A 23,714-nucleotide genomic window follows, 5' to 3' on the forward strand; every position below is an offset into this window, starting at 1 on the left:
CCCTCGCTCACCCCTTAGATGTGATCGCATCAGAGAAGCCAGCGCGTGAGCAGCGTTCTGAAGGAGCTCCGATCTCACCCAGAGAGGCCAAAGAGTGAATGTGTGGCTCCATTTATCAAGCTCCTGGTATAATAAGTGGGGGGACGCCGTCCACCCGCGTGGTACCCCGACTCGAGCCCTGGTAACGAGCACGGTCTTTTTCTTTACACTGAATTAGTTCCTTTAACTCGGCCCGCCTCACCTAGCAAACGCCAACAATAAGCATTCCAGAATGTTCCTTTGAGGTCTGTTTATCAAGGTAGGATTCGCAGGATAACCGGTCTAGTGCCATTATGACCTCACTCAGTGAAACATTGAATAGAGAGGCACAGGAGACCTTCATAACCCACTGAGCTGTCCTGCCCGAAAAAGGCAGCGCAGAAGAGCATTGTGTGTGGTATATCAGTTTTATGGTGTCGATTGCGTTTTCATTCCTGCTTGAATTTATCCATATTTATTTTTCTTAAGTGATAGTATTTTTACGTTTTAATTTTTTATTGGCTAAAAAGTAATGCAGCAACTACTATCCTTCTACGTGCATTTACCTGATAAACGTGCGCTCACGCTTTGATGTTTGCGTTTGTGACCCTGAATAGCCACGTATTTTAAAACACTGCAATCCTGTAAAAACATTATCACATTATAGGACACTGTCCGCATGTAGATTTAAAAACTATTCTCTCATATGTACTGGCGCAGCAGTCCTGGTTGGCAGCACGGAAAGTCACTCACAGGAACATTCACATCACACAATGGTACATTCTGTCTCGGGGAGGGGCTGAGGAGCTTCATGTGCACTATGACATCACACAATGGTACATTCTGTCTCGGGGAGGGGCAGAGGAGCTTCATGTGCACTATGACATCACACAATGGTACATTCTGTCTCAATAGGGGGAGGAGCTTCATGTGCACTATGACCTCACACAATGATACATTCTGTCCAATAGGGAGAGGAGCTTCATGTGCACTATGACATCACACAAAGACACATTCTGTCAAAAAGGGGGAGGATCTTCATGTGCACTATGACATCACACAATGGTACATTCTGTCTCGGGGAGGGGTAGAGGAGCTTCATGTGCACTATGACCTCACACAATGGTTCATTCTGTCTCAATAGGGGGAGGATCTTCATGTGCACTATGACATCACACAATGATACATTCTGTCTCAGGGAGGGGCAGAGGAGCTTCATGTGCTCTATGGCATCACACAAAGACACATTCTGTCCAATAGGGAGAGGAGCTTCATGTGCACTATGACATCACACAATGGTACCTTCTGTCTCGGGGAGGGGCAGAGGACCTTCATGTGCACTATGACCTCACACAATGGTGCATTCTGTCTCAATAGGGGGAGGAGCTTCATGTGCACTATGACATCACACAAAGGTACATTCTGTCTCAGGGAGGGGCAGAGGAGCTTCATGTGCACTATGACCTCACACAATGGTACATTCTGTCTCAGGGAGGGGCAGAGGAGCTTCATGTGCACTATGACCTCACACAATGGTACATTCTGTCTCAGGGAGGGGTAGAGGAGCTTCATGTGCACTATGACATCACACAATGGTACATTCTGTCTCAATAGCCCGGGGCAAAGGAGCGCAACAGGCCTTGAGAGTAGCTGGCTGCTCCCAAGCACATCCCCATCTCTGGCACGGCCGACTAATATGTACCCATTGTTCTTCCCTGCCGGGGCCCTTGCACTAGCACTGGTGGCACACATGCCTCTGACCATGGAGGCTGGTGCCGAGGCTTTGCTTTTGTGTGCCTGTGGGTGTTTGGGGTAAGAGCACTTTACTTGCAGCCGGGTGGCACTCACGAACTCCTTGTGTTTTCTTGGCAGAGCTCCACCCAGGAGATCGGAGAAGAGGTGGAAGATGGCGTCGTGTACAGCATTTCCCTGCGGAAGGTGCAGCTTCATCACACGGCCAACAAGGGGCAGCGGTGGCTGGGGGTAAGAAACAAGGCAGCGATCGCTGGGGGGTAAGACACTGGGCAGCGGTGGCTGGGGATGAGACACGGGGCAGCGGTGGCTTGGGATGAGACACGGGGCAGCGGTGGCTGGGGATGAGACACGGGGCAGCGGTGGCTGGGGATGAGACACGGGGCAGCGGTGGCTGGGGATGAGACACGGGGCAGCGGTGGCTGGGGATGAGACACGGGGCAGCGGTGGCTGGGGTGAGACACGGGGCAGCGGTGAGACACGGGGCAGCGGTGGCTGGGGGTAAAACAGGGCAGCGGTGGCTGGGGTGAGACACGGGGCAGCGGTGGCTGGGGTGAGACACGGGGCAGCGGTGGCTGGGGGTAAGAAACGGGGCAGCGGTGGCTGGGGGTAAGAAACGGGGCAGCGGTGGCTGGGGGTAAGAAACGGGGCAGCGGTGGCTGGGGGTGAGACACGGGGCGGCGGTGGCTGGGGTGAGACACGGGGCAGCGGTGGCTGGGGTGAGACACGGGGCAGCGGTGGCTGGGGTGAGACACGGGGCAGCGGTGGCTGGGGTGAGACACGGGGCAGCAGTGGCTGGGGTGAGACACGGGGCAGCAGTGGCTGGGGTGAGACACGGGGCAGCAGTGGCTGGGGTGAGACACGGGGCAGCAGTGGCTGGGGTGAGACACGGGGCAGCAGTGGCTGGGGTGAGACACGGGGCAGCAGTGGCTGGGGTGAGACACGGGGCAGCAGTGGCTGGGGTGAGACACGGGGCAGCAGTGGCTGGGGTGAGACATGGGGCAGCAGTGGCTGGGGTGAGACACGGGGCCGCGGTGAGACACGGGGCCGCGGTGAGACACGGGGCCGCGGTGAGACACGGGGCCGCGGTGGCTGGGGGTAAGACATGGGGCAGCGGTGGCTGGGGGGGTAAGACACGGGGCAGCGGTGGCTGGGGGGGGTAAGACACGGGGCAGCGGTGGCTGGGGGGGGGTAAGACACGGGGCAGCGGTGGCTGGGGGGGGGTAAGACACGGGCCAGCAATGGCTTGGGGGGTAAGACACGGGCCAGCGATGGCTGGGGGGGTAAGACACGGGCCAGCAATGGCTGGGGGGGGGTAAGACACGGGCCAGCAATGGCTGGGGGTGGGGTAAGACACGGGCCAGCAATGGCTGGGGGGGGGGGGTAAGACACGGGCCAGCAATGGCTGGGGGTAAGACAAAGGGCGGGGGGGGGGGTTGTCTCGGTGGCGGTGGGTGTCTCGGGGGGGGGGGGTGTCTCGGGGGTGGCTTCCGGTGGGTGTCTCGGGGGTGGCCTCCAAGGTTGCAACCCGCGTTCGCTTCTATTTCTGATTCGTTTGGCATTGGACCCTGGATTTCCCCTTTGCTATGGTCCAGTTACAATTTTGCGGTCCATTGTACACCGGTTCCAATTATTTCCGTGTTCCCTTGTACCCCCGGCCCCACATTTTTCCCAGGCTCGTGCCTTGTACCCAGGGCTGGCTTTTGGCATGCACGAGCTGTGCACAGGCCCAGGGCGCCAATATTTACTGGGGTGAAGAGAACTGTCTGCATACAGGGCCTGCAAACAGCAGCGCCTCTCCCTCGGCTCCAGGGATTCCAGTTAAAGCGCTTCTAATTGATTTTAATGTGCCGTAGTTGCTGTTTTTAGCCCCCTATTTTGTCCCCCATCTCTAACCCCCTGCTAGTACACCTAAACAGCCCCCTAACAAACCACATGGAACCAGTGTAGGGGAGCTAAGTTGCGTGTGATTCAGGTGATCCGGGGGAGGAGTGCCTCGAGTAAGTGCCTCTTTGATGCAGCAGGGGTGTGGAATTTAATGAAATATCTACTTGTCCCCGGGCAGGTTGCTTCATAAATCTACTTGTCCTGTAACAAAATCCACTTGTCCCTTTTGTGCCATGTAATGCGGCGGCAAATTGTGGCAGCAATCTCATTATATAAAAGCTCTGATAAAGCCTCTCTGATTACGCCAGGGCTCCTACCATGGAAGGGTTTGAATACTAGCAATTGCCTTATGTGGTCACGTTTCCGCAGATCTGCATACTGAGGCTGAAGGTAATGATGAGCAATAGTGGTTTGAAAGCCCTTCTGCGTCTGTGCAAACCTACTAACTTGCATGTTTTAAGGGTTTTCACCAACTCTCCTGTAATTTATTCCCATACTAGGAAAGGTTGGAAATTTACTCATGACAATGGCAAAACTATTTGCAGGGTTGAGAAAAAAGTGGTTGAGTGAAAGTGGAGTTGCAAACACTGAGATTTTCGCATGAGAAAATCTACACCTGCATATTGCTCTTGCTACAATGCAGCTGACACATTTTTTCTAGGAGTACTATTTCTTGGCCTACTTCTGTAAAGTCTTGTGAATTCAGGAAAGCCGTATAGCTGCACTTAATGCAAGGACATGGAGGCACTTTTGAGACTTTATTTAATAATTGGTCCCATAATTAGGTCGGGTGTTAACCATGACATTTTGTGTTTATTAAATTCTGTCTATCGGCTAGCTTTACTGTGAGTGGCAGCATTCTGTTCTTTCACAAGGAGCAGATCTACACAGTCATTTTGTTCAGTGCCAGGAACAACTGTGGCAATGTGTGCTTTTTGAGACCAAAAACAATGTTTGATTTTGCCAATGTTTGTTATGATGGTGAGGGCCTGGCAGCTCCCACACAAATAAGGATTTACAAAAACCATGCCAAAACAAGTCACGCATTGACAAAAAACAAAAAGCTGACCAACAATTTCAGACCTACTGGCTTTACCAATGCTTTTTTATTTTGATATTTCCCATATTGTTATTAAAACTGGTTATATTGATTTTCCATTATGAATTTTTTTGGTAAATACTTGCATACATCAACACATTTTAATAAATGTGCTGCAAAGAAATGGTACCTAAAGGTTTACAGTAGTTGAGTGAAATGTTTTTGCATTTTTTTGTGAACATTTTATTTTGAAAGCAAAGAATCCTCAATCTTGCTTTCAAGCTTCTGCAAATATTTGCATCTAATCGCAGCATTCTGGAAGCAGTATACATGGCCTCATATTGCTAAACATTGAAAACGTGTGTATACATTTTCATACTGGAACCACTGTCTGTGCAGTCGGAGCTTATAGCATTTACGTAGAGCACTCACCCTAATAAAGGCTTTGCATTAATGAACCATAAATACAGGTTTGAACAGCATTAATACATGGACACAAATATTGCCTTAACTGCAAGCAATATCTTTCCCTGATCCATAATGAGGTAATGTAAACTGGCAGCCAAAGGGTTTGTGGTGTAGGGGTTGGGCCTACTTGTCCCAAGGACAAAATACACACAAGAACTTGCTGCCCGAAAACTTGTTGCCCGGGCGTCGGGCTATAGGAATTCCACATCCCGGGATGCAGTCAGCCAGGGATTGGCCTGTGAACAGGGGCTGCGGCCTCACTTTATTCACTAGCAGTCCCGAGGGCGGCAAATGTGTTAATGCCCAGGGCGCTATTGGACCTCTGCTTGTATTCCCCCCCCCCCCACCCCCCCTTTCAGGCTGCACTCTCCTCACTGCTCCTTTCTTCTCCCCCTAGTTCGAGAACGAGTCGGCCCTGAACCTGTACGAGACGTGCAAGGTGCGCACCATCAAGGCGGGCACGCTGGAGAAGCTGGTAGAGTACCTGGTTCAAGCCTTCCGGGGCAACGACTCCACCTACGTCACCATCTTCCTGTGCACCTACCGAGCCTTCGCCACCACCAAGCAAGTGCTAGACCTGCTGCTCAACAGGTGATTGGACGCGGGGGCGCGCCAAAAGGAAGCCACGTGGGGCAGGAGCCAAAAGAAGCCACGTGGGGTGGGCGCCTTGACGCCTGTTGCGTAAATGTCCCGTTTTGCAGCCGCCACACACTGCTCCTCATCACTTGTCTTACATTACACTAGTCTCACTCATTCCCACGGTACTCACCTCACGCACATCAAAAGGGCCTGTGCCCCTCTAGGTTCACAGAGTGGAGTCTCTCGCGCATTCTGTCTCGCTACTCTCATACACTGTGATGGAGTCACACACATTCCTCACGTATGCAAGCCATCTTCATACACAGAGGGGTATGTTGGGACACGGAGTGGGCGTGTGGAGGCAGACCACGGCTCTGCGGTGTACGTGCACCTATTTGAAAGGAGTTGTAGAGCTGCTGCGGTAGGTTGTATGTGTGAATGCTGGTGGTAGGGTGCGTGTTTGTGGTGTTCTAGAGTTGATGAGGCGGGTGTCGTAGCAAAGCAGTAGGTATGTGACCTGTGGGCGGAACGGGTGTTATACCCTGAAGGTATGTGGTGCCCTGGATCGGGAGGGCTGTTTGTAGTGCCTGGAGCGGCAGTAGGCACACCTCGCCCATCCCTGTGCCCTCGGGAGATGCTCCTTGCTCGTCTTTGAGCCCTCTGTCGTGTTGCGTGCATCAGGAGAACACCTGACGCACATGCCTGTAGCTTCCCTTTGTCACACTGGGTGTCCTGTGTCACCGTCACACCCCCTGTGCTGGTTCTGTTACTGTGTCCGACAGCCTCGGGGTTATTGCGTGCCTTCTCAGGCAGCTTAGATAACCTCTCTGCTCCCTGGAGACGTCATTCGTCACCCAACTTAGCAACTTACACAACACAGCAACTCCACAAGGCAGTGAGGCATTTATCTCAATGAGTCTTGAATGTGTGCGGGGCGCTTTTTCACTTCGGGTCCACATTGGGACAACTTGTACACATTTTTCAAAACTCCATCCCTGGAGAGAGCACGGTTTGATGCCAGGGAGTGTGGGGCCCACGAGGCGGGAGTCGCAGAGTGCAGCATGATTGATGCCAGTGAATGTAGGGCCACGAGTCCCCATTACTGAGTGATGCTAGTGAGTGTGGGGCGCATGGAGAGAAGTCCCCGAGAGCACTGAATGGTGCAAATGAGCATGGGGCCCATGAGACGGGAGTCAGAGGAGGAGTCCCTGAGAGTTCACTGTGGTGCCAGTGAGTGTGGGGCCCATGAGGGAAGAGCCCCCGAGAGTTCACTGTGGTGCCAGTGAGTGTGGTGGGACTCTTGAGGTGTCGCACTGCGTGCAATTGCTTAAAATTTAGTATATTGGGTTCCTCTAACCCCCACCCCTGTTTTTGTTACCCTCAGGTATGGCAGATTCCATGCTCACACGAATGGCGACCACTCACGCCACACAGTGGAAGACCGCTTGGAGCTCAAGAAGTGAGTAGGGATGTTCCGCAAGAGGGGGTGGGGAGGTTATTTGAAGACCCCTGGTACAGAGCACTGGTTGGGGTAACAAACATCAAGCCATGGACCCAAAATGGCTCTGGAATGGGAGTTATAGAGAGCTGTGGTTGGAGAGACCCAAGATGTGGGTGGACCCATGTGGGGTGGTGTACACTGTTAATCCACTTGTGTTTCCCACCAACAGCACCATCTCCTCCATCCTGGGCGCCTGGCTGGACCAGTACTCCGAGGACTTCCGGAACCCCCCGGACTTCTCGTGCCTGCGACAGCTCATCTCGTACGTCCATCACTACATCCCCGGCTCTGACCTGGAGCGTCGCGCTCGGCTGCTGCTGGACCAGTTCCAGAGACAGCAGGCGCTGGAGGCTGAGCAGGACGGTAAGGGATCCCACCCCACCAGGATGGAAGCCCCCACCCCACACTCGGGTAGAATAGTCTCTTTCTCTTATACATCCCCACAGCCCAGCGTACAAGGGCATCTATCCCTCCTTATGGAAGAGGTCCTCTAACACCCAACCCCACACTCGTTCCTGCCCTGCACCTCCAGGAGTGAGGGGTTTTCTTACTTCTCCTTGCCCTTCCCCACCCCCACAGGACGAAAGGGGTGGAGGGAAGGGAAGGTAAAAAGCAACTTGGAGGACAGGGGCAACCAAGCTAGATGTATAGTAGGTGGTGGTGGTGACAGCATGGCATGTCCAGTGCCCGCTGATGGTTGTTGATGGGCATTGGGCGGGGATACGGAAGAAACTACATCTGACACTCAAGGAAGGGCACATGTGGCGCAGGCCATGAGATTTTAGAGCGGGTTGATAACATAGAGCACTCACAGCCCAACTAAAGGGATTTGGTGCACCAACGGAATGGGGGTTGAACCGTGAGGGGTGGGCCCAAAGAAAGGGGAATCGTGGTTGGGGGCGTAGAAGGACCAGAGGACGGTAGGTTGGAGAGAGTGGAACTAACAGTCCTAGTAGTGAGATGAGGGTGCCACGGTGGGGGTCTGTTGGCCAGATTAGGGCTAGCATGTAGTGCAGAAGCACACACGGTGTGCATGTAACGAGTGTGAGTGCAGAGGTATGGGGGTGCAGTGCACGGCCTTCAGTGTGGATAACCAAGGCCACCAGTAGGCAGCTTGCGTGGAGAGTTGAGACTGACACCATGATGGTGCGCGTCTCGCCTCTTGACCCAGTCCGGCTGGCACCACGATGGTGCACGCCTTGACCCAGTCCGGCTGGCACCACGATGGTGCGCGTCTCACCTCTTGACCCAGTCCGGCTGGCACCACGATGGTGCGCGTCTCACCTCTTGACCCAGTCCGGCTGGCACCACGATGGTGCGCGTCTCACCTCTTGACCCAGTCCGGCTGGCACCACGATGGTGCGCGTCTCACCTCTTGACCCAGTCCGGCTGGCACCACGATGGTGCGCTTCTCACCTCTTGACCCAGTCCGGCTGGCACCACGATGGTGCGCGTCTCACCTCTTGACCCAGTCCGGCTGGCACCACGATGGTGCACGTCTTGACCCAGTCTGGCTGGCACCACGATGGTGCACATCTTGACCCAGTCTGGCTGGCACCACGATGGTGCACGTCTTGACCCAGTCCGGCTGGCACCACGATGGTGCACATCTTGACCCAGTCCTCTCCCTCTTCTCAGTTCTAGATCACTCCAGCTTCACAGTCCGGATCGTGGAGGAGAACGGCCTCTGCGAGGGCAGATCCGACTTCCTGCAGTTCTCACAGGAGATGGTGGCCGAGCAGTTTACTGTCATGGATGCTGTGAGTAGGGTCTCGTCTGGTGACCGTAGTTGTCTCGTTTTGTTCCCCCAACTTCACCTCTCCTCTGTGACCTTCTCCTGGGTGTTTCCCCCTCTTCTCTCCTCTCCTGCCATGTTCTTCTCTCGAGGCTATTTCTTTAGATCTAATATTTTCTCTTTTTAGTTTATTATATATATTTTTTCAATCTAATGGAAAAGTAGCATTGTCTAGATAACTGTACAGCAGGGCTTAATTTGTAACAGAATAAGTGCCAGGGCCCTGTCAGAAGCCACTGGAACTTGCACCACCCATTTTCCCTGCCAGTGGTGCCCAGAAGAATCCTAACACAACTACGAACCATCACACTGCACAAGTGTGACAATTCAGAGCATTACTGGTCCCCGAAGATATCATTGCTTGGGTGGCAGGCATTAGTCATTTTTTTTAAATGTAATATTTATTTACATATATTAACTCTTGTTCCTATTAGCTCGTGCTAAATCCCGCCATTGATGAAAGTCCTGGGTTTCAATGAAACCTGTCTTTGCCATGGCACTCATTTTTCACTGCAAGAAATAATCATCATCACCCCCCCCCCCCCCCCCCCCCCGCCCCACATGTCTGGTGGTCCACCCCATCTCCAGTGTTTCTTATTCTTTCCATTATCCCCCTCCCTGCCTACATCTTTCCTCCCCATTACTTCGACTATCATGCCTGCCTCAATTTTCTATAATTACCTTTCTCTTCTTTTTTTTTTTTTTTATTTAAAATTTTCTTCACCTTTCATCCCTCAAACATAGGTTGCCCCTTCTCACTGGTATATTTCATTTCAATCACTTGACATTTGTAAGTGGTAAATAAGGAGAAACGGCCGTCTCAGCCCATACATAGTTTAATTTATAGTTGTAGCCTCTTTTCACTCCAAAATATGTTTAAGTCTGTGGCGCAGCAGCCCTAAAACGCTTGCCCTTGTAGCTCCTCCATGGGATTGAATAACCTCTGTGCGCTGTCTCCCTGCTCCACAGGACCTCTTTAAGAAAGTAGTGCCCTACCACTGCTTGGGCTGCATCTGGTCGCAGCGGGACAAGAAGGGCAAGGAGCACCTGGCCCCGACCATCCGAGCCACCGTCTCCCAGTTCAACAGCGTCACCAACTGCGTCATCGCCTCGTGCCTGAGTGACCGCTGCATGAAGCCTCACCAGAGAGCCAAGGTGGTGGAGAGGTGGATCGATGTGGCCAGGGTGAGTCTGGGTGGAACTTACTGTTGGTTTAGCTATTCTGCTTAGAAGGTACAGAGTGTTACAAGCAGCAATTGTTGCCTACCTCGTGCAAACATGGCGGCCATGTTGTAATGGAGGCCATCTGGACATGTTTCAATATGGAACGCATGTTGCAAGAGAGGTCTTCTATCTAAGCATTACAGTCACATTGTAACAGTCATTCCTAACTTTGTGTTTGAGGGCAGCCATGTTTTGAAGCTGTATATTTTGAAGGAGGGCGCATGTTTGAGTTTGCTTCTGCCCCTGTGGGCATGGTGATGTTGTACCAAGAGATTATGCTACCCATGCGTGAGTGCCATGCTTTCTATAGTCCACTGCCAAAACACCTACACACGCTTGAGTGGGCAGTAGAAATACAGTACGGCAGCCCTGGTGGGAGCGTGACAGCTAAACTGGAAAGGCACTTTTACTACTCGAGGGCATGGATGGCAATCCGGGTGTAATAAACGGCGTCCTAATTAGATGTGAGCTTGGAAGGCTCAGTATAACAGAGCGCGTGTGGCAGCCATATTGTATCGAATATCAACATGCCACGGCAGCCATATTGTAATAGATGCTGTCCCAATGAGATGTGAGCATGAAAGGCATGGGGTGAGCGTGGGCAATCGCCATTCAGGTGCGTAGCCGACATACTATAAAAGACGTCACCGTGCCATGGCAGCCATGTTGTAATAGAGGACATCCTAATGAGGTGTGAGCTTGATGTAAGGGGTGCCTGGCGTCCATATTGCAAAGGATATTACCATGCCACGGCAGCCATGTTGTAATGAGCCCCTTCCTGGTCACCCTGCACCAGCCCAGCAAGACCCCTCTTCTGCACGCTGGAACAAGTTTCAGACCTTGGCGAAGAGAGAGTGGTGTTGGGGGACTGGTGGGTGGGGATGTGGAGAACTGCAGGGGGAGATATTTTATGCAAGGCATGGTGCTTTCAAGTCCAAATATGTGGAAGGATGAAAGCGGCTTAGGAGATGTGGCATGTGCCAAGAGCCGTACATTTTTAGGGCAGTGAAGCACAGTCAAATGTGCGCCTGGTGCGCATTCCTGGCTTGGACAGAAACAGCACAGCTGTTCAGAGGCAGCAGGTGCAGCGCCTGGCTAAGCCTCCAAGTCGGAACTGGGATTTGTTGACTGAAGTCCGTATTCACTTTGACGCGTTGTGTGATGTCAGGCAAATTACTGTCCCCAGCGAAAGGCTCCATCGCTCCAAGTAAACCAAGAGCGGAGCGTTGCACAGGCCCACGGTTCAAACGCTGGCATCTTAGCAGGCACAGGCCCGCGGTGTCAAACGCTGGCATCTTAGCAGGCACAGGCCCGCGGTTCAAACGCTGGCATCTTAGCAGGCACAGGCCCGCGGTGTCAAACGCTGGCATCTTAGCAGGCACAGGCCCACGGTGTCAAACGCTGGTATGTTAGCAGGCACAGGCCCACGGTGTCAAACGCTGGTATGTTAGCAGGCACAGGCCCACGGTGTCAAACGCTGGCATCTTAGCAGGCACAGGCCCGCGGTGTCAAACGCTGGTATGTTAGCAGGCACAGGCCCGCGGTGTCAAACGCTGGCATCTTAGCAGGCACAGGCCCGCGGTGTCAAACGCTGGTATGTTAGCAGGCACAGGCCCGCGGTGTCAAACGCTGGCATCTTAGCAGGCGGGTATGTTAAAACTAGCTTAAAAAGCAAGAGGTTGTTGCAGCTGCATCCCACACACCCCTTTCTTTCAGTTACTACCTGTAACCATCCTGAAATGACACCTCGGGCTTGATTTTAGTAATCCAACGCCTACATCGAGGCTTTGTAGTGGGGGGCCCCAATTCCACGGATTGAAACCAAGTTTCAGTATTTGATGCGGCTGCCGCCTGGCTACGCGCCAGCATAGAGACCTGTCGGAGGGGGACTTATTGTGAGGTTTTCTGGACTGGTGCCCCTCCTGGGGTCATGGTGGTCCTATTCACGGTGCTTGGGTTTAGGGTCTACTCGGGGGTCTTGGGCCCTCATCGTGTGCTTTGGGGCACGAGTGGTGCCTGGAGGTGAGGCCAGCGGTCATTACCGGTTATTAATGATTATTCTGTGTTGCCGAGACTGTTGTGCTGGGTTTGGGGTATGCTAGGTTTTTGTGTGGTGTTGTGTTTAACTGGTATGTGTTGTTGTGGGATGTGTGTGTGGGCGCGCGCGCACACTTGTGCGAGAGAGATCTATTGTGCGTGGCTTTGCTTGGTGTGAAGTGCTGTTGGGCGCCATGCAGCTGTTTTTTGGGAATATTTGGCCTTTGCTGGCTGTGTGCAGTGAGTTCTGTCTGTTGCATGAGTGTATCATGGTTGGATGACGTTGTGTACTCTCACAGACCCCTATATGGCATACTTGTGGTGTTTGTGTGTTATTGGGAGCGGTGTGGTGGCCACCAGGAGACATGGCTGTGCTGTGTTGCATGTGCGTGATGCGTTTGCTGTTCTTATGGCTTTCTATTAGTGGTCGAGATACCAGAGAACCCACAATCTCTGCCCACTCACAGCACAGCCCACAACCCCCCTCGCACCCCCCCCCCCCCCCCCCACGGCAAAGAACCCTGAATCTGGGGTCACACGCAGCACAGCCCCCCGCCCAAGTGGCAGATCACCCCCATTCTGGGGCCACACAGCGCAGCCACCCCCAGGAGCAAAGAACCCTCAGTCTGGGGGCGCGCACACACAGCCTCTCCGCCCTCCCCCAGGTGCAAAGAACCCTCAGTCTGGGGGCACACACAACACAGCCTCTCCGCCCTCCCCCAGGAGCAAAGAACCCTCAGTCTGGGGGCACACACAACACAGCCTCTCCGCCCTCCCCCAGGAGCAAAGAACCCTCAGTCTGGGGGCACACACAACACAGCCTCTCCGCCCTCCCCCGGGAGCAAAGAACCCTCAGTCTGGGGGCACACACAACACAGCCTCTCCGCCCTCCCCCAGGAGCAAAGAACCCTCAGTCTGGGGGCACACACAACACAGCCTCTCCGCCCTCCCCCAGGAGCAAAGAACCCTCAGTCTGGGGGCACACACACAGCCTCTCCGCCCTCCCCCAGGAGCAAAGAACCCTCAGTCTGGGGGCACACACAACACAGCCTCTCCGCCCTCCCCCAGGAGCAAAGAACCCTCAGTCTGGGGGCACACACACAGCCTCTCCGCCCTCCCCCAGGAGCAAAGAACCCTCAGTCTGGGGGCACACACAACCCAGCCTCTCCGCCCTCCCCCAGGAGCAAAGAACCCTCAGTCTGGGGGCACACACAACACAGCCTCTCCGCCCTCCCCCAGGAGCAAAGAACACTCAGTCTGGGGGCACACACAACACAGCCTCTCCGCCCTCCCCCAGGAGCAAAGAACACTCAGTCTGGGGGCACACACAACACAGCCTCTCCGCCCTCCCCCAGGAGCAAAGAACACTCAGTCTGGGGGCACACACAACACAGCCTCTCCGCCCTCCCCCAGGAGCAAAGAATCCTCCGTCTGGGGGCGCGCACACACAGCCTCTCCGCCCTCCCCCAGGAGCAAAGAACCCTCAGTCTGGGGGCACACACAACACAGCCTCTCCGCCCTCCCCCAGGAGCAAAGAACCCTCCGTCTGGGGGCACACACAACACAGCCTCTCCGCCCTCCCCCAGGAGCAAAGAACGCTCAGTCTGGGGGCACACACAACACAGCCTCCCCGCCCTCCCCCCAGGAGCAAAGAACCCTCAGTCCAGGGGCACACACAACCCAGCCTCTCCACCCTCCCCCAGGAGCAAAGAATCCTCCGTCTGGGGGCACACACAACACAGCCTCTCCGCCCTCCCCCAGGAGCAAAGAACCCACAGTCTGGGGGGGCACACAACACAGCCTCTCCGCCCTCCCCCAGGAGCAAAGAATCCTCCATCTGGGGGCACACACAACACAGCCTCTCCGCCCTCCCCCAGGAGCAAAGAACCCACAGTCTGGGGGGGCACACAACACAGCCTCTCCGCCCTCCCCCAGGAGCAAAGAACCCTCAGTCTGGGGGCACATACAACACAGCCTCTCCGCCCTCCCCCAGGAGCAAAGAACCCTCAGTCTGGGGGCACACACAACACAGCCTCTCCGCCCTCCCCCAGGAGCAAAGAACCCTCAGTCTGGGGGCACACACAACACAGCCTCTCCGCCCTCCCCCAGGAGCAAAGAACCCTCAGTCTGGGGGCACACACAACACAGCCTCTCCGCCCTCCCCCAGGAGCAAAGAACCCTCAGTCTGGGGGCACACACACAACACAGCCTCTACACCCTCCCCCAGGAGCAAAGAACACTCAGTCTGGGGGCACACACAACACAGCCTCTCCGCCCTCCCCCAGGAGCAAAGAACCCTCAGTCTGGGGGCACACACAACACAGCCTCTCCGCCCTCCCCCAGGAGCAAAGAACCCTCAGTCTGGGGGCACACACAACACAGCCTCTCCGCCCTCCCCCAGGAGCAAAGAACCCTCAGTCTGGGTTGACACACACAACACAGCCTCTCCGCCCTCCCCCAGGAGCAAAGAACCCTCAGTCTGGGGGCACACACAACCCAGCCTCTCCGCCCTCCCCAGGTGCAAAGAACCCTCCGTCTGGGGGCACACACAACACAGCCTCTCCGCCCTCCCCCAGGAGCAAAGAACCCTCAGTCTGGGGAACACACAACACAGCCTCTCCGCCCTCCCCCAGGAGCAAAGAACTCTCAGTCTGGGGGCACGCACAACACAGCCTCTCCGCCCTCCCCCAGGAGCAAAGAACCCTCAGTCTGGGGGCACACACAACACAGCCTCTCCGTCCTCCCCCAGGAGCAAAGAACCCTCAGTCAGGGGGCACACACAACACAGCCTCTCCGCCCTCCCCCAGGAGCAAAGAACCCTCAGTCTGGGGGCACACACAACACAGCCTCTCCGCCCTCCCCCAGGAGCAAAGAACCCTCAGTCTGGGGGCACACACAAAACAGCCACTCCGCCCTCCCCCAGGAGCAAAGAACCCTCAGTCTGGGGGCACACAACACAGCCTCTCCACCCTCCCCCAGGAGCAAAGAACCCTCAGTCTGGGGGGGCACACACCCAGCCCCTCCGCCCTCCCCGAGGAGCAAAGAACCCTCAGTCTGGGGGCACACACAACACAGGCTCTCCGCCCTCCCCCAGGAGCAAAGAACCCTCAGTCTGGGGGCACACACAACACAGCCTCCCCGCCCTCCCCCAGGAGCAAAGAACCCTCAGTCTGGGGGCACACACAACCCAGCCTCTCCGCCCTCCCCCAGGAGCAAAGAACCCTCCGTCTGGGGGTACACACAACACAGCCTCTCCGTCCTCCCCCAGGAGCAAAGAACCCTCAGTCTGGGGGCACACACAACACAGCCTCCCCGCCCTCCCCCAGGAGCAAAGAACCCTCAGTCTGGGGGCACACACAACCCAGCCTCTCCACCCTCCCCCAGGAGCAAAGAATCCTCCGTCTGGGGGCACACACAACACAGCCTCTCCGCCCTCCCCCAGGAGCAAAGAACCCACAGTCTGGGGGGGCACACAACCCAGTCTCTCCGCCCTCCCCCAGGAGCAAAGAATCCTCAGTCTGGGTTCACACCCAGCACAGCGACCTCAGACTGCACCATCTCGCAGGTACTTGCATTACACAGCACACCTCTACGGATCTTACATGGTCACAAATGTTTGGGGGAGGGGGAGAGGAGAATGTAAACAGCTGACCACTGATCCGAAGTCTGACTTTTGGACACCTTTGCCTAAACATTCACTGAACTGCCTGTTGTCTCCCATCAGGAGTGTCGGATCTTGAAAAACTTCTCCTCGCTGCGGGCCATTCTCTCGGCGCTACAGTGCAACGCGGTGCACCGGCTGAAGAAGACGTGGGACGAGGTGTCCAGGTAAGCGCCTCCCTCTCGGACCCCTACACCTCCTTTCACAGCCCCCCTCTGTCCCACACAGGACCTGGTCTGGCCGTCCCATCACGTACCCAATGGAAACCCTCACCTCCTTGGCACGGCATCGTGCTTGTAATACACTCATGTGTGTCTCTCCTGCCACCTACTGGACGATCCTGGAAACGCTACAATCTCTAGCGATGTCACTGCCTACAAAGGCACTAATGACGTCTGAAGCAGGGCGACCCAGACTATTCCGTGTCACTGGAACCCGCTTCCAGCCGTGGCCTACATTTAATAGGTGGTTCTGGGAGTTTTAGTGGACTCATTGAGACTAACACTGGATTATGATTTTGAAGGGAACTCTTCCAACTTCTGGTGTCATGGATTCCTCTGGTACCTTACTCTGGAAAAAGCTTTTTCCTCCTTCAATATGCCCACGTTTGTGGTGAAATTTGATTTTAAATCTCCGGCGTCCTTGTGTCCGTGTCAGTCTTACTCTTACTTGTCACTCGATAGTCACCTGGCTAGTTTTTTTTATACTGGTGTGAACAGTATTTCAACCTTCCAGCCAGTTAAAAAAAATAGGAAACCTTTTAAAACCCTATATTTATGTCCTCTTCTCGGTTCACACTTTAAACACTTTAATAAATCCCTCTAAAATGTTCTCTAGAGATGATTTAATGATTCATAACTGGTATTTTAAAACATAGAAAGACAGCAAAGTGATGTTAAAAATGGACACGGACGACTATATATAAAATGCTGTGTGGATGTCCTGTCTGGGCCAATTGGCTAGAATTTTTCTCTGGGGAAGATGACCACCCTAAAAGCCACAGCCTGGCTACCTGGACCCGTGTGCCACTCGAACACGTCACCACTCCTCCTGCCCTTTCCCACACCTTCATTCGCTCACTCATTCTTCTCTGTTGATGCGTCCCTGACCCTCCTTATATATGAAACCAGAGGGGCAACTAGAGCCTTATTTTTGGGGGACTCAGAAAAAATTTCGGGGGAGGGGCTAATTCTTCCAGCAATAGGCAGAGTGGAGATTCCGGGTCTCTAAGAATGGGAGAAAACACAACGAAGCCTCATTAACAAGCACATGGTCTTTTAAAGACCTGTGAAGTACTAGAGTGCGGCTGTGCGTGTGCCCGGGAAGCTGTCTCATCCCGGGCTGCCACACACGAAGGGGGCGGGGGGGCTGAAGCCCTTTGAGCCCAATGGGCGTTGCACGCCTTTATGAGACTCCTTCACTGTTCTAACTTTAAAGTGTGAGGGATAGCTGGTTCTAGGAGTCCAGTGCTACTCAGGCGTCTTACTGACCCTGAAGCGCTTAGAAGACTGGAACAGAGATAGTGTTTGATGCATTGGAACCCTGAGACGGTGTAGTACCTCTGTGCCGGACATGCACCCTGACTATGGAGGGAGAGTCTACAGGAGGCCTAGGGTCACTGGGTGGTCTGTACTCCGGCTGAAGCTGTGGGGAGGTGGCACACAGCACGAGTTGGCCGGTTAACCAGTTTCAGATGCTATTGGCATTCCAAGTCCGGCAGGACCAGCACATATGGGGCATTTCCAAAAACATCCTGTCGAAATTCTGGTTATAAATTGCAAGGGGGAGGGGGGGCGTTGGGTAGAATACGGGCATTTGCACAAAAACACCGATTCTTGCAGATGTTTCACAACTCCAGATGTCTTGGTACCAAGGGCACGGTAGTGGCGCACGCGGAAGCACTGTACTGGGGCCACTCGTGTTCAGCCTCTGTGATGGAAGGACTGGGCGTGGCACGCGCGGTTATTTTCAATACTAAGATCTGTTCATTGTTTACCTCCAACAGGGAGAGCTTCCGGATCTTCATGGAACTGTCGGAGATCTTCTCGGATGAAAACAACCACTCCCTGAGCCGCGAGCTGCTGATCAAGGTACTGACATGGCAGAGTCCTTGTACCCCCTTCCCCGGGCATTCGGTTACTTGCTTCCTTCATCCTTTGCTTCTTTGCTCCATTACTTCTTTCCTCTTTACTTGCTTCTCTCCTCCTTTCAGAACTTGCTTTTCTCCTGCTTCTCTCCTCCTTGCCTTACTTGCTTCTTTCCTCCTTGCCTTACTTGCTTCTCTCCTCCTTTCCTTACTTGCTTTTCTCCTGCTTCTCTCCTCCTTGCCTTGCTTGCTTCTCTCCTCCTTCCTTGCCTTGCTTGCTTCTCTCCTCCTTCCTTGCCTTGCTTGCTTCTCTCCTCCTTCCTTGCCTTGCTTGCTTCTCTCCTCCTTCCTTGCCTTGCTTGCTTCTCTCCTCCTTCCTTGCCTTGCTTGCTTCTCTCCTCCTTCCTTGCCTTGCTTGCTTCTCTCCTCCTTCCTTGCCTTGCTTGCTTCTCTCCTCCTTCCTTGCCTTGCTTGCTTCTCTCCTCCTTCCTTGCCTTGCTTGCTTCTCTCCTCCTTCCTTGCTTTGCTTGCTTCTCTCTTCCGTCCTTGCCTTGCTTGCTTCTCTCTTCCTTCCTTGCCTTGCTTGCTTCTCTCCTCCTTCCTTGCCTTGCTTGCTTCTCTCCCCCTTGCCTTGCTTGCTTCCTACCTTCAGGCCCCCTCAAGCCTCCTGTTATGAACGTGGACAGGGGCTCAGCATTAAGGTCACTACATTATATCAGGAGAGGTCCTGAGTCGGTGTCATATCCGGGTCTTTACCCTCTGGTCCTCCAGGCCCCAGTAGAGGTCTGACGTCAAGCTCCAGGGGCCAGGACCACTTTTGTTTTATTGCAGTTGTTTTTATATAGCGCTTCCTACCCCTACTGAGGCGCTCGGTATGTTTCGGTGGACAAGTAACGCGCTCCTCCTTGCACTTTAGACCTTGACTGAGCGCTCAGAGGGTTTAATATGGACTTTAATTCTCTTCTCCAGCCAGATGCAGGAAACCCCACTGTGGGCACCTCTGTACCCGGGGTACTGTGAGCCCTTACTGCAGACCCATACCTCCTGCAGGTTAATATGGTTTAATATTGGTCCATTCTAATGTGTTACACCCGCTCCAGCTCACAGTGTGATCTTACTCCGACGCCCACCCTCGCCTGCCTTCAGTCTCATCGTATGACATGTTACTGCAGAGCCCCCTGCAGCCTCATGTTCTTACCCTCCAGCCCCTCCCCCGTCCCCCCCCCCCCCCCCCCGGCCCTCATTCAGTTTCATCCTATAAATGTTACTGCTAAGTCCCCTGCAGGCAGGCGACCTGATCCTCTAAACGCCCCGCCACCCACGCCCCTCCGCCTGTCTTCGATCTAATTTCGTGACCCTTTTTTATGTACACCTCAAGAGATTCTGCTCTGGTGCCCCATCTTTGCCTCCTGACCCCCTCCACCCCCCCCCCCCCCCCCCCAAACCCTGGCCCCTCTAGTTCTAAATTGCTCTCGAGGCTTGTAGTTTCACCACTTATTCCGATAGCGCTCGTCCACTGGTGGAAACGGCGCCTCGTGGCGCTATGCTAGTGCCTGCTGTCAGGGTTCATGTTTGTTTACACTGCTGAGCCGCTCTTCTTTGGAAGGGAGGACCCCGGCAGCTCCTCTCCTGCCTCGGGACGTCTCGAACAAGCGTGACTCAGAAGTTTCCACTCCCAGCAGCCGCGGGCGGGTCCTCCGCTGCCCTGCCAGGAAACCCCCTCTGCGGGCTGCAGATAAAGCCAGGGGGCCCTCGGAACCGGAGGGTGTGAGGCAGCAGAGGGAATCCCTCGGCCTTATCTGCCTGTGTGAAGCAGATCTCACCCTCCCACCTCACTCTCAGACTCTCTTCCTTGCCCCCTCCCCGCCCCCGTGTGAGACAGCAGCGGGAATCCCTCGGCCTCATCTGCCTGTGTGAGGGGGAGTTGGGAGGGGTGAGATCTGCTTCGATCTCTCTGTTTCCGCCCCCCCCCCACCCCCGAGCCGGAGGGTGTGAGGCCTCATCTGCCTGTGTGAAGCAGATCTCACCTTCCCAACTCACTCTCTCTTCCTTTCCTGTCCCCCCCCCCCCCCCCCCTTTCACCCCGGATGGTGTGAGACAGCAGAGGGAGTCCCTCGGCCTCATCTGCCTGTGTGAGGGGGAGTTGGGAGGGGTGAGATCTGCTTCGATCGATCTCTCTGTTCCCTCCCCCCCCCCCCCCCCCCCCAGCCGGAGGGAGTGAGATAGCAGAGGGAATCCCTCTGCCTTACCTGCCTGCGTGAAGCAGATCTCACCCTCCCAACACCCCTCACTATCTCAAAGACCAACGCGGTTTGATGCAAACCGAGGAGTGGACTTTTCAGTCGTGGACTCCTTGTATGTGTTGCGTGTTCTTGAATGTACAGATTCACTTATGACTTGTTTTGTGATCCTGGGCGGATCGCTCCATCTTCCTGTCTGTCCCCCGGATCACATACAAATTAGGCGCCATAGGAGACCATTTAACTTTGCAATTGATTAATTTTCATAAAATTAATTTATTGAATTCGGTGTAGGGGAGAGGGGGAGCACGCGAATAATAACCCCGGGGAGGGCAGGGCAAACAATGTAAACGTGAGGGGGCGAGCATGTGCGTGAATGTGTGGCGTGCGACACATCTTTGTGTGAGAATACATCCCCTCGCACGGATATGACGCACGTACTGCGCTGGGGTACCTGGTCCTTTCAGTTGGCGCTGTCCCCCTTGGGCTCCATCTAATGCACCTCTTCCCTCTCGCGCAGGAAGGGACCTCGAAATTTGCCACGTTGGAAATCAACCCGAAAAGGGCACAGAAGAGGCAGCAGCAACAGCGGGAACTGGTGAGTGCGATGGGCAAAGAAGGACAGCGCAGCCTGGGGCGCCCTCTGGCGGTGAGGGGTAATCTTGTGAGTGAGAGGCGCCCCCTGTTGGTAATGATGAGTGAGTATCACAGGTGTATACTGCCCTCTAGTGGTGGCGGGCAATTGCACTCTTAACCCCCTCACTGCGGCGCGAATTCCGCCGCAGCGCTGGGGGGGGGGGTGAGGGGTGAGCGCGGCACCGCCATGCTCATGACGGAACCACGCCGTCATGAGTCACGGGCGAGCTGTGCTCATGACGGCGTGGTTCCGTCACGACTCCGCCCACTGTCTAATTCGCACGCACAGGCGGGGAATTAGTGCCGCGTGGGAGATGCGGCCGCCAACGGCCGCAGCATGACGGAACCACGCCGTCATGAGCACACGCCGCCCGTGGCTCATGACGGCGTGGTTCAGTCATGAGCGCACAAGGGGTTGAATAGATGTCATACACCCTATGGTGATGGCGGAAACATATTGGGCCTCTCTAGCAGTCTTAGCAGATGGGAGTCTTTCCAAAGGGAGGGCTCTCTCTGGGGGTGATGGAAGCATGCTGTGAATGACGGAAGCATGCTGTGAATGACGGAAGCATGCTGTGAATGACGATCGAGCTCTGTTGGGGAGTGTGAATGGGATTGTATCATGGGTAAGAGGTGCCCTCTGGTGGTCACGGGGAGTTGGAACACCTGAGGTGGCAATGCCTACTGAACATAGGCCTGGGTGTAGTACGCAGAGTTTTGCTATGCAGAACTCCGCGAAATTACAAAAAAACTCAGCGAAGTTCCGCGAGAGGCAGAGTACAGTGCGAACTGCAGTTTGTGCGGGTATTCCTGCCGCTCGGGTAGAAATTCTACACGAGCGGGAGCTCGCGCTCTCACGAGTGGGGGAAAACACTCCACTGCACAACACGAAGCGGACTATTTTGCACTCCGCTGCACAACGTGAGGCGGAGATTTCTGCGCTCCGCGGAGTGCAGAAAATTCCGCGAACGGAGCGAAGTTCACTGCCCAGGCCTACTGAATATATTCAACAGTCTTATGGGTGAAATAACGTCACCAGAGAAATGTTTCCAGTGTCCTGCCATAGCGCTTGACCTGCCATCCGCTAAGGCAAAGCATGAATCCTTTGCAAGGAGGGGGTGGGGGGGTGGAGTATAAATGGAGTCACCGCGACACCAGGGCGTCGACTGTCTCTCTTGTAAGGGGCTCTGAACTTTCTTGTGATCTAAGGAGGTTGGTTGCTGTCTCCTGGTGCTAACGAGTCTGTCTGTACCGTGGTTTTGAGGACTCAGTAAGTTCCTCATACAGTTGGTGAGCAGGTGCCAGTGAAGGTTTGAGTGTCTTGCTAGATGGCCCACCTTGGGGATCATTGGCTAGCCCACCATGCACCTGCAGTGTGAAAACACACAGTGGGGCGGCGATGATCACACTGCAGTGAAGTCATGCGGTCAGAAGGCAGCTACCACTGCAGTGGAGAGGCAGTGACTGTTCTGCAGTGTGGCGAAAAACAGTGAGGAGGCAGTGACCACTGCAGTTAGGGGGTGGACGGTGCCGAGGCACTGACCACTCTGCTGTGTGGAGGTGGGCTCCGAGGTGGCAGTCATCACTGCAGTGCGGTGAGGAGGCGGTGAATATTCTGCAGTGTGGCAAAGAACAGTGAGGAGGCAGTGACCACTGCAGTGTAGGGGTGGGCTGTGAGGAGCCGGCTGGGGGGAGGCAGTGATCACTCTGCAGTGTGGAGGTGGGCTGTGAGAAGGGGGGCTGGGTGTTGGTGGGCTGTGAGAAGATGGGCTGTGAGAAAGCGGTGACAATTCTGCAGTGTGGAGGTGGGCTGGGGGGGTGTCAGTGATGATTCTGCACTGTGTGGAGGCATGCAGTGAGGAGATGGTGACCGCTCTGCTGTCAAGAGGTGGGCTGGGGGAGGCGGTGACTACTCTGCATGTATAGATGGGCTGTGGTGAGGCGGTGACCACTGTGTCGCGTGGAAGCGTCCAATACGCGCAATGTGCAGGTGGGCAGGGGAGGTGTCTTTAATCTTGTCTTTTCCTCTTTTTTTAGGGGGTGATGCAAGGGACGATCCCCTACCTGGGGACCTTCCTCACAGACCTGGTGATGCTGGACACGGCCATGAAGGATTACTTGGAGGTACGCTTCTGCTCTTTGGGGGTTGTTGATTGTGGAGGTACGCTTCTGCTCTTTGGGGGTTGTTGATTGTGGAGGTACACTTCTGCTCTTTGGGGGTTGTTGATTGTGGAGGTACGCTTCTGCTCTTTGGGGGTTGTTGATTGTGCAGGTACGCTTCTGCTGTTTGAGGGTTGTTGATTGTGGAGGTACGCTTCTGCTCTTTGGGGGTTGTTGATTGTGGAGGTATGCTTCTGCTCTTTGGGGGTTGTTGATTGTGGAGGTACGCTTCTGCTCTTTGGGGGTTGTTGATTGTGCAGGTGCGCTTCTGTTCGGGGGTTGTTGATTGTGCAGGTGCGCTTCTGTTTGGGGGTTGATTGTGGAGGTACGCTTCTGTTCTTTGGGGGTTGTTGATTGTGCAGGTACGCTTCTGTTTGGGGGTTGATTGTGGAGGTACGCTTCTGTTCTTTGGGATTGTTGATTGTGGAGGTACGCTTCTGTTCTTTGGGGGTTGTTGATTGTGCAGGTACGCTTCTGTTCTTTGGGGGTTGTTGATTGTGCAGGTGCGCTTCTGCTCTTTGGGGGTTGTTGATTGTGGAGGTACGCTTCTGCTCTTTGGGATTGTTGATTGTGGAGGTGCGCTTCTGTTCTTTGGGGGTTGTTGATTGTGGAGGTACGCTTCTGCTCTTTG

General features: G+C 54.7%; 1 protein-coding gene across 9 annotated transcripts in view; it reads left to right on the top strand.

The window, feature by feature from the left end:
- Positions 1 to 23,714, top strand: part of RALGDS (ral guanine nucleotide dissociation stimulator) — a 400,090-nt gene that overhangs the window by 361,130 nt on the left and 15,246 nt on the right. For all 9 annotated transcript variants that reach the window (XM_085613896.1, XM_085613894.1, XM_085613892.1 and 6 more), the window contains exons 2-11: positions 1,891 to 2,001; positions 5,562 to 5,755; positions 7,128 to 7,202; positions 7,414 to 7,607; positions 8,883 to 9,004; positions 10,009 to 10,224; positions 16,025 to 16,128; positions 17,967 to 18,051; positions 20,808 to 20,885; positions 22,961 to 23,047. In XM_085613896.1, coding sequence (XP_085470022.1) covers positions 1,891 to 2,001; positions 5,562 to 5,755; positions 7,128 to 7,202; positions 7,414 to 7,607; positions 8,883 to 9,004; positions 10,009 to 10,224; positions 16,025 to 16,128; positions 17,967 to 18,051; positions 20,808 to 20,885; positions 22,961 to 23,047 — 1,266 coding nt within the window. The remainder of the gene's footprint in view (positions 1 to 1,890; positions 2,002 to 5,561; positions 5,756 to 7,127; positions 7,203 to 7,413; positions 7,608 to 8,882; positions 9,005 to 10,008; positions 10,225 to 16,024; positions 16,129 to 17,966; positions 18,052 to 20,807; positions 20,886 to 22,960; positions 23,048 to 23,714) is intronic.

Source organism: Triturus cristatus, chromosome 1_2 (genome assembly GCF_964204655.1).
Source record: "Triturus cristatus chromosome 1_2, aTriCri1.1, whole genome shotgun sequence".
NCBI classification, from domain to species: Eukaryota; Metazoa; Chordata; class Amphibia; order Caudata; family Salamandridae; genus Triturus; species Triturus cristatus.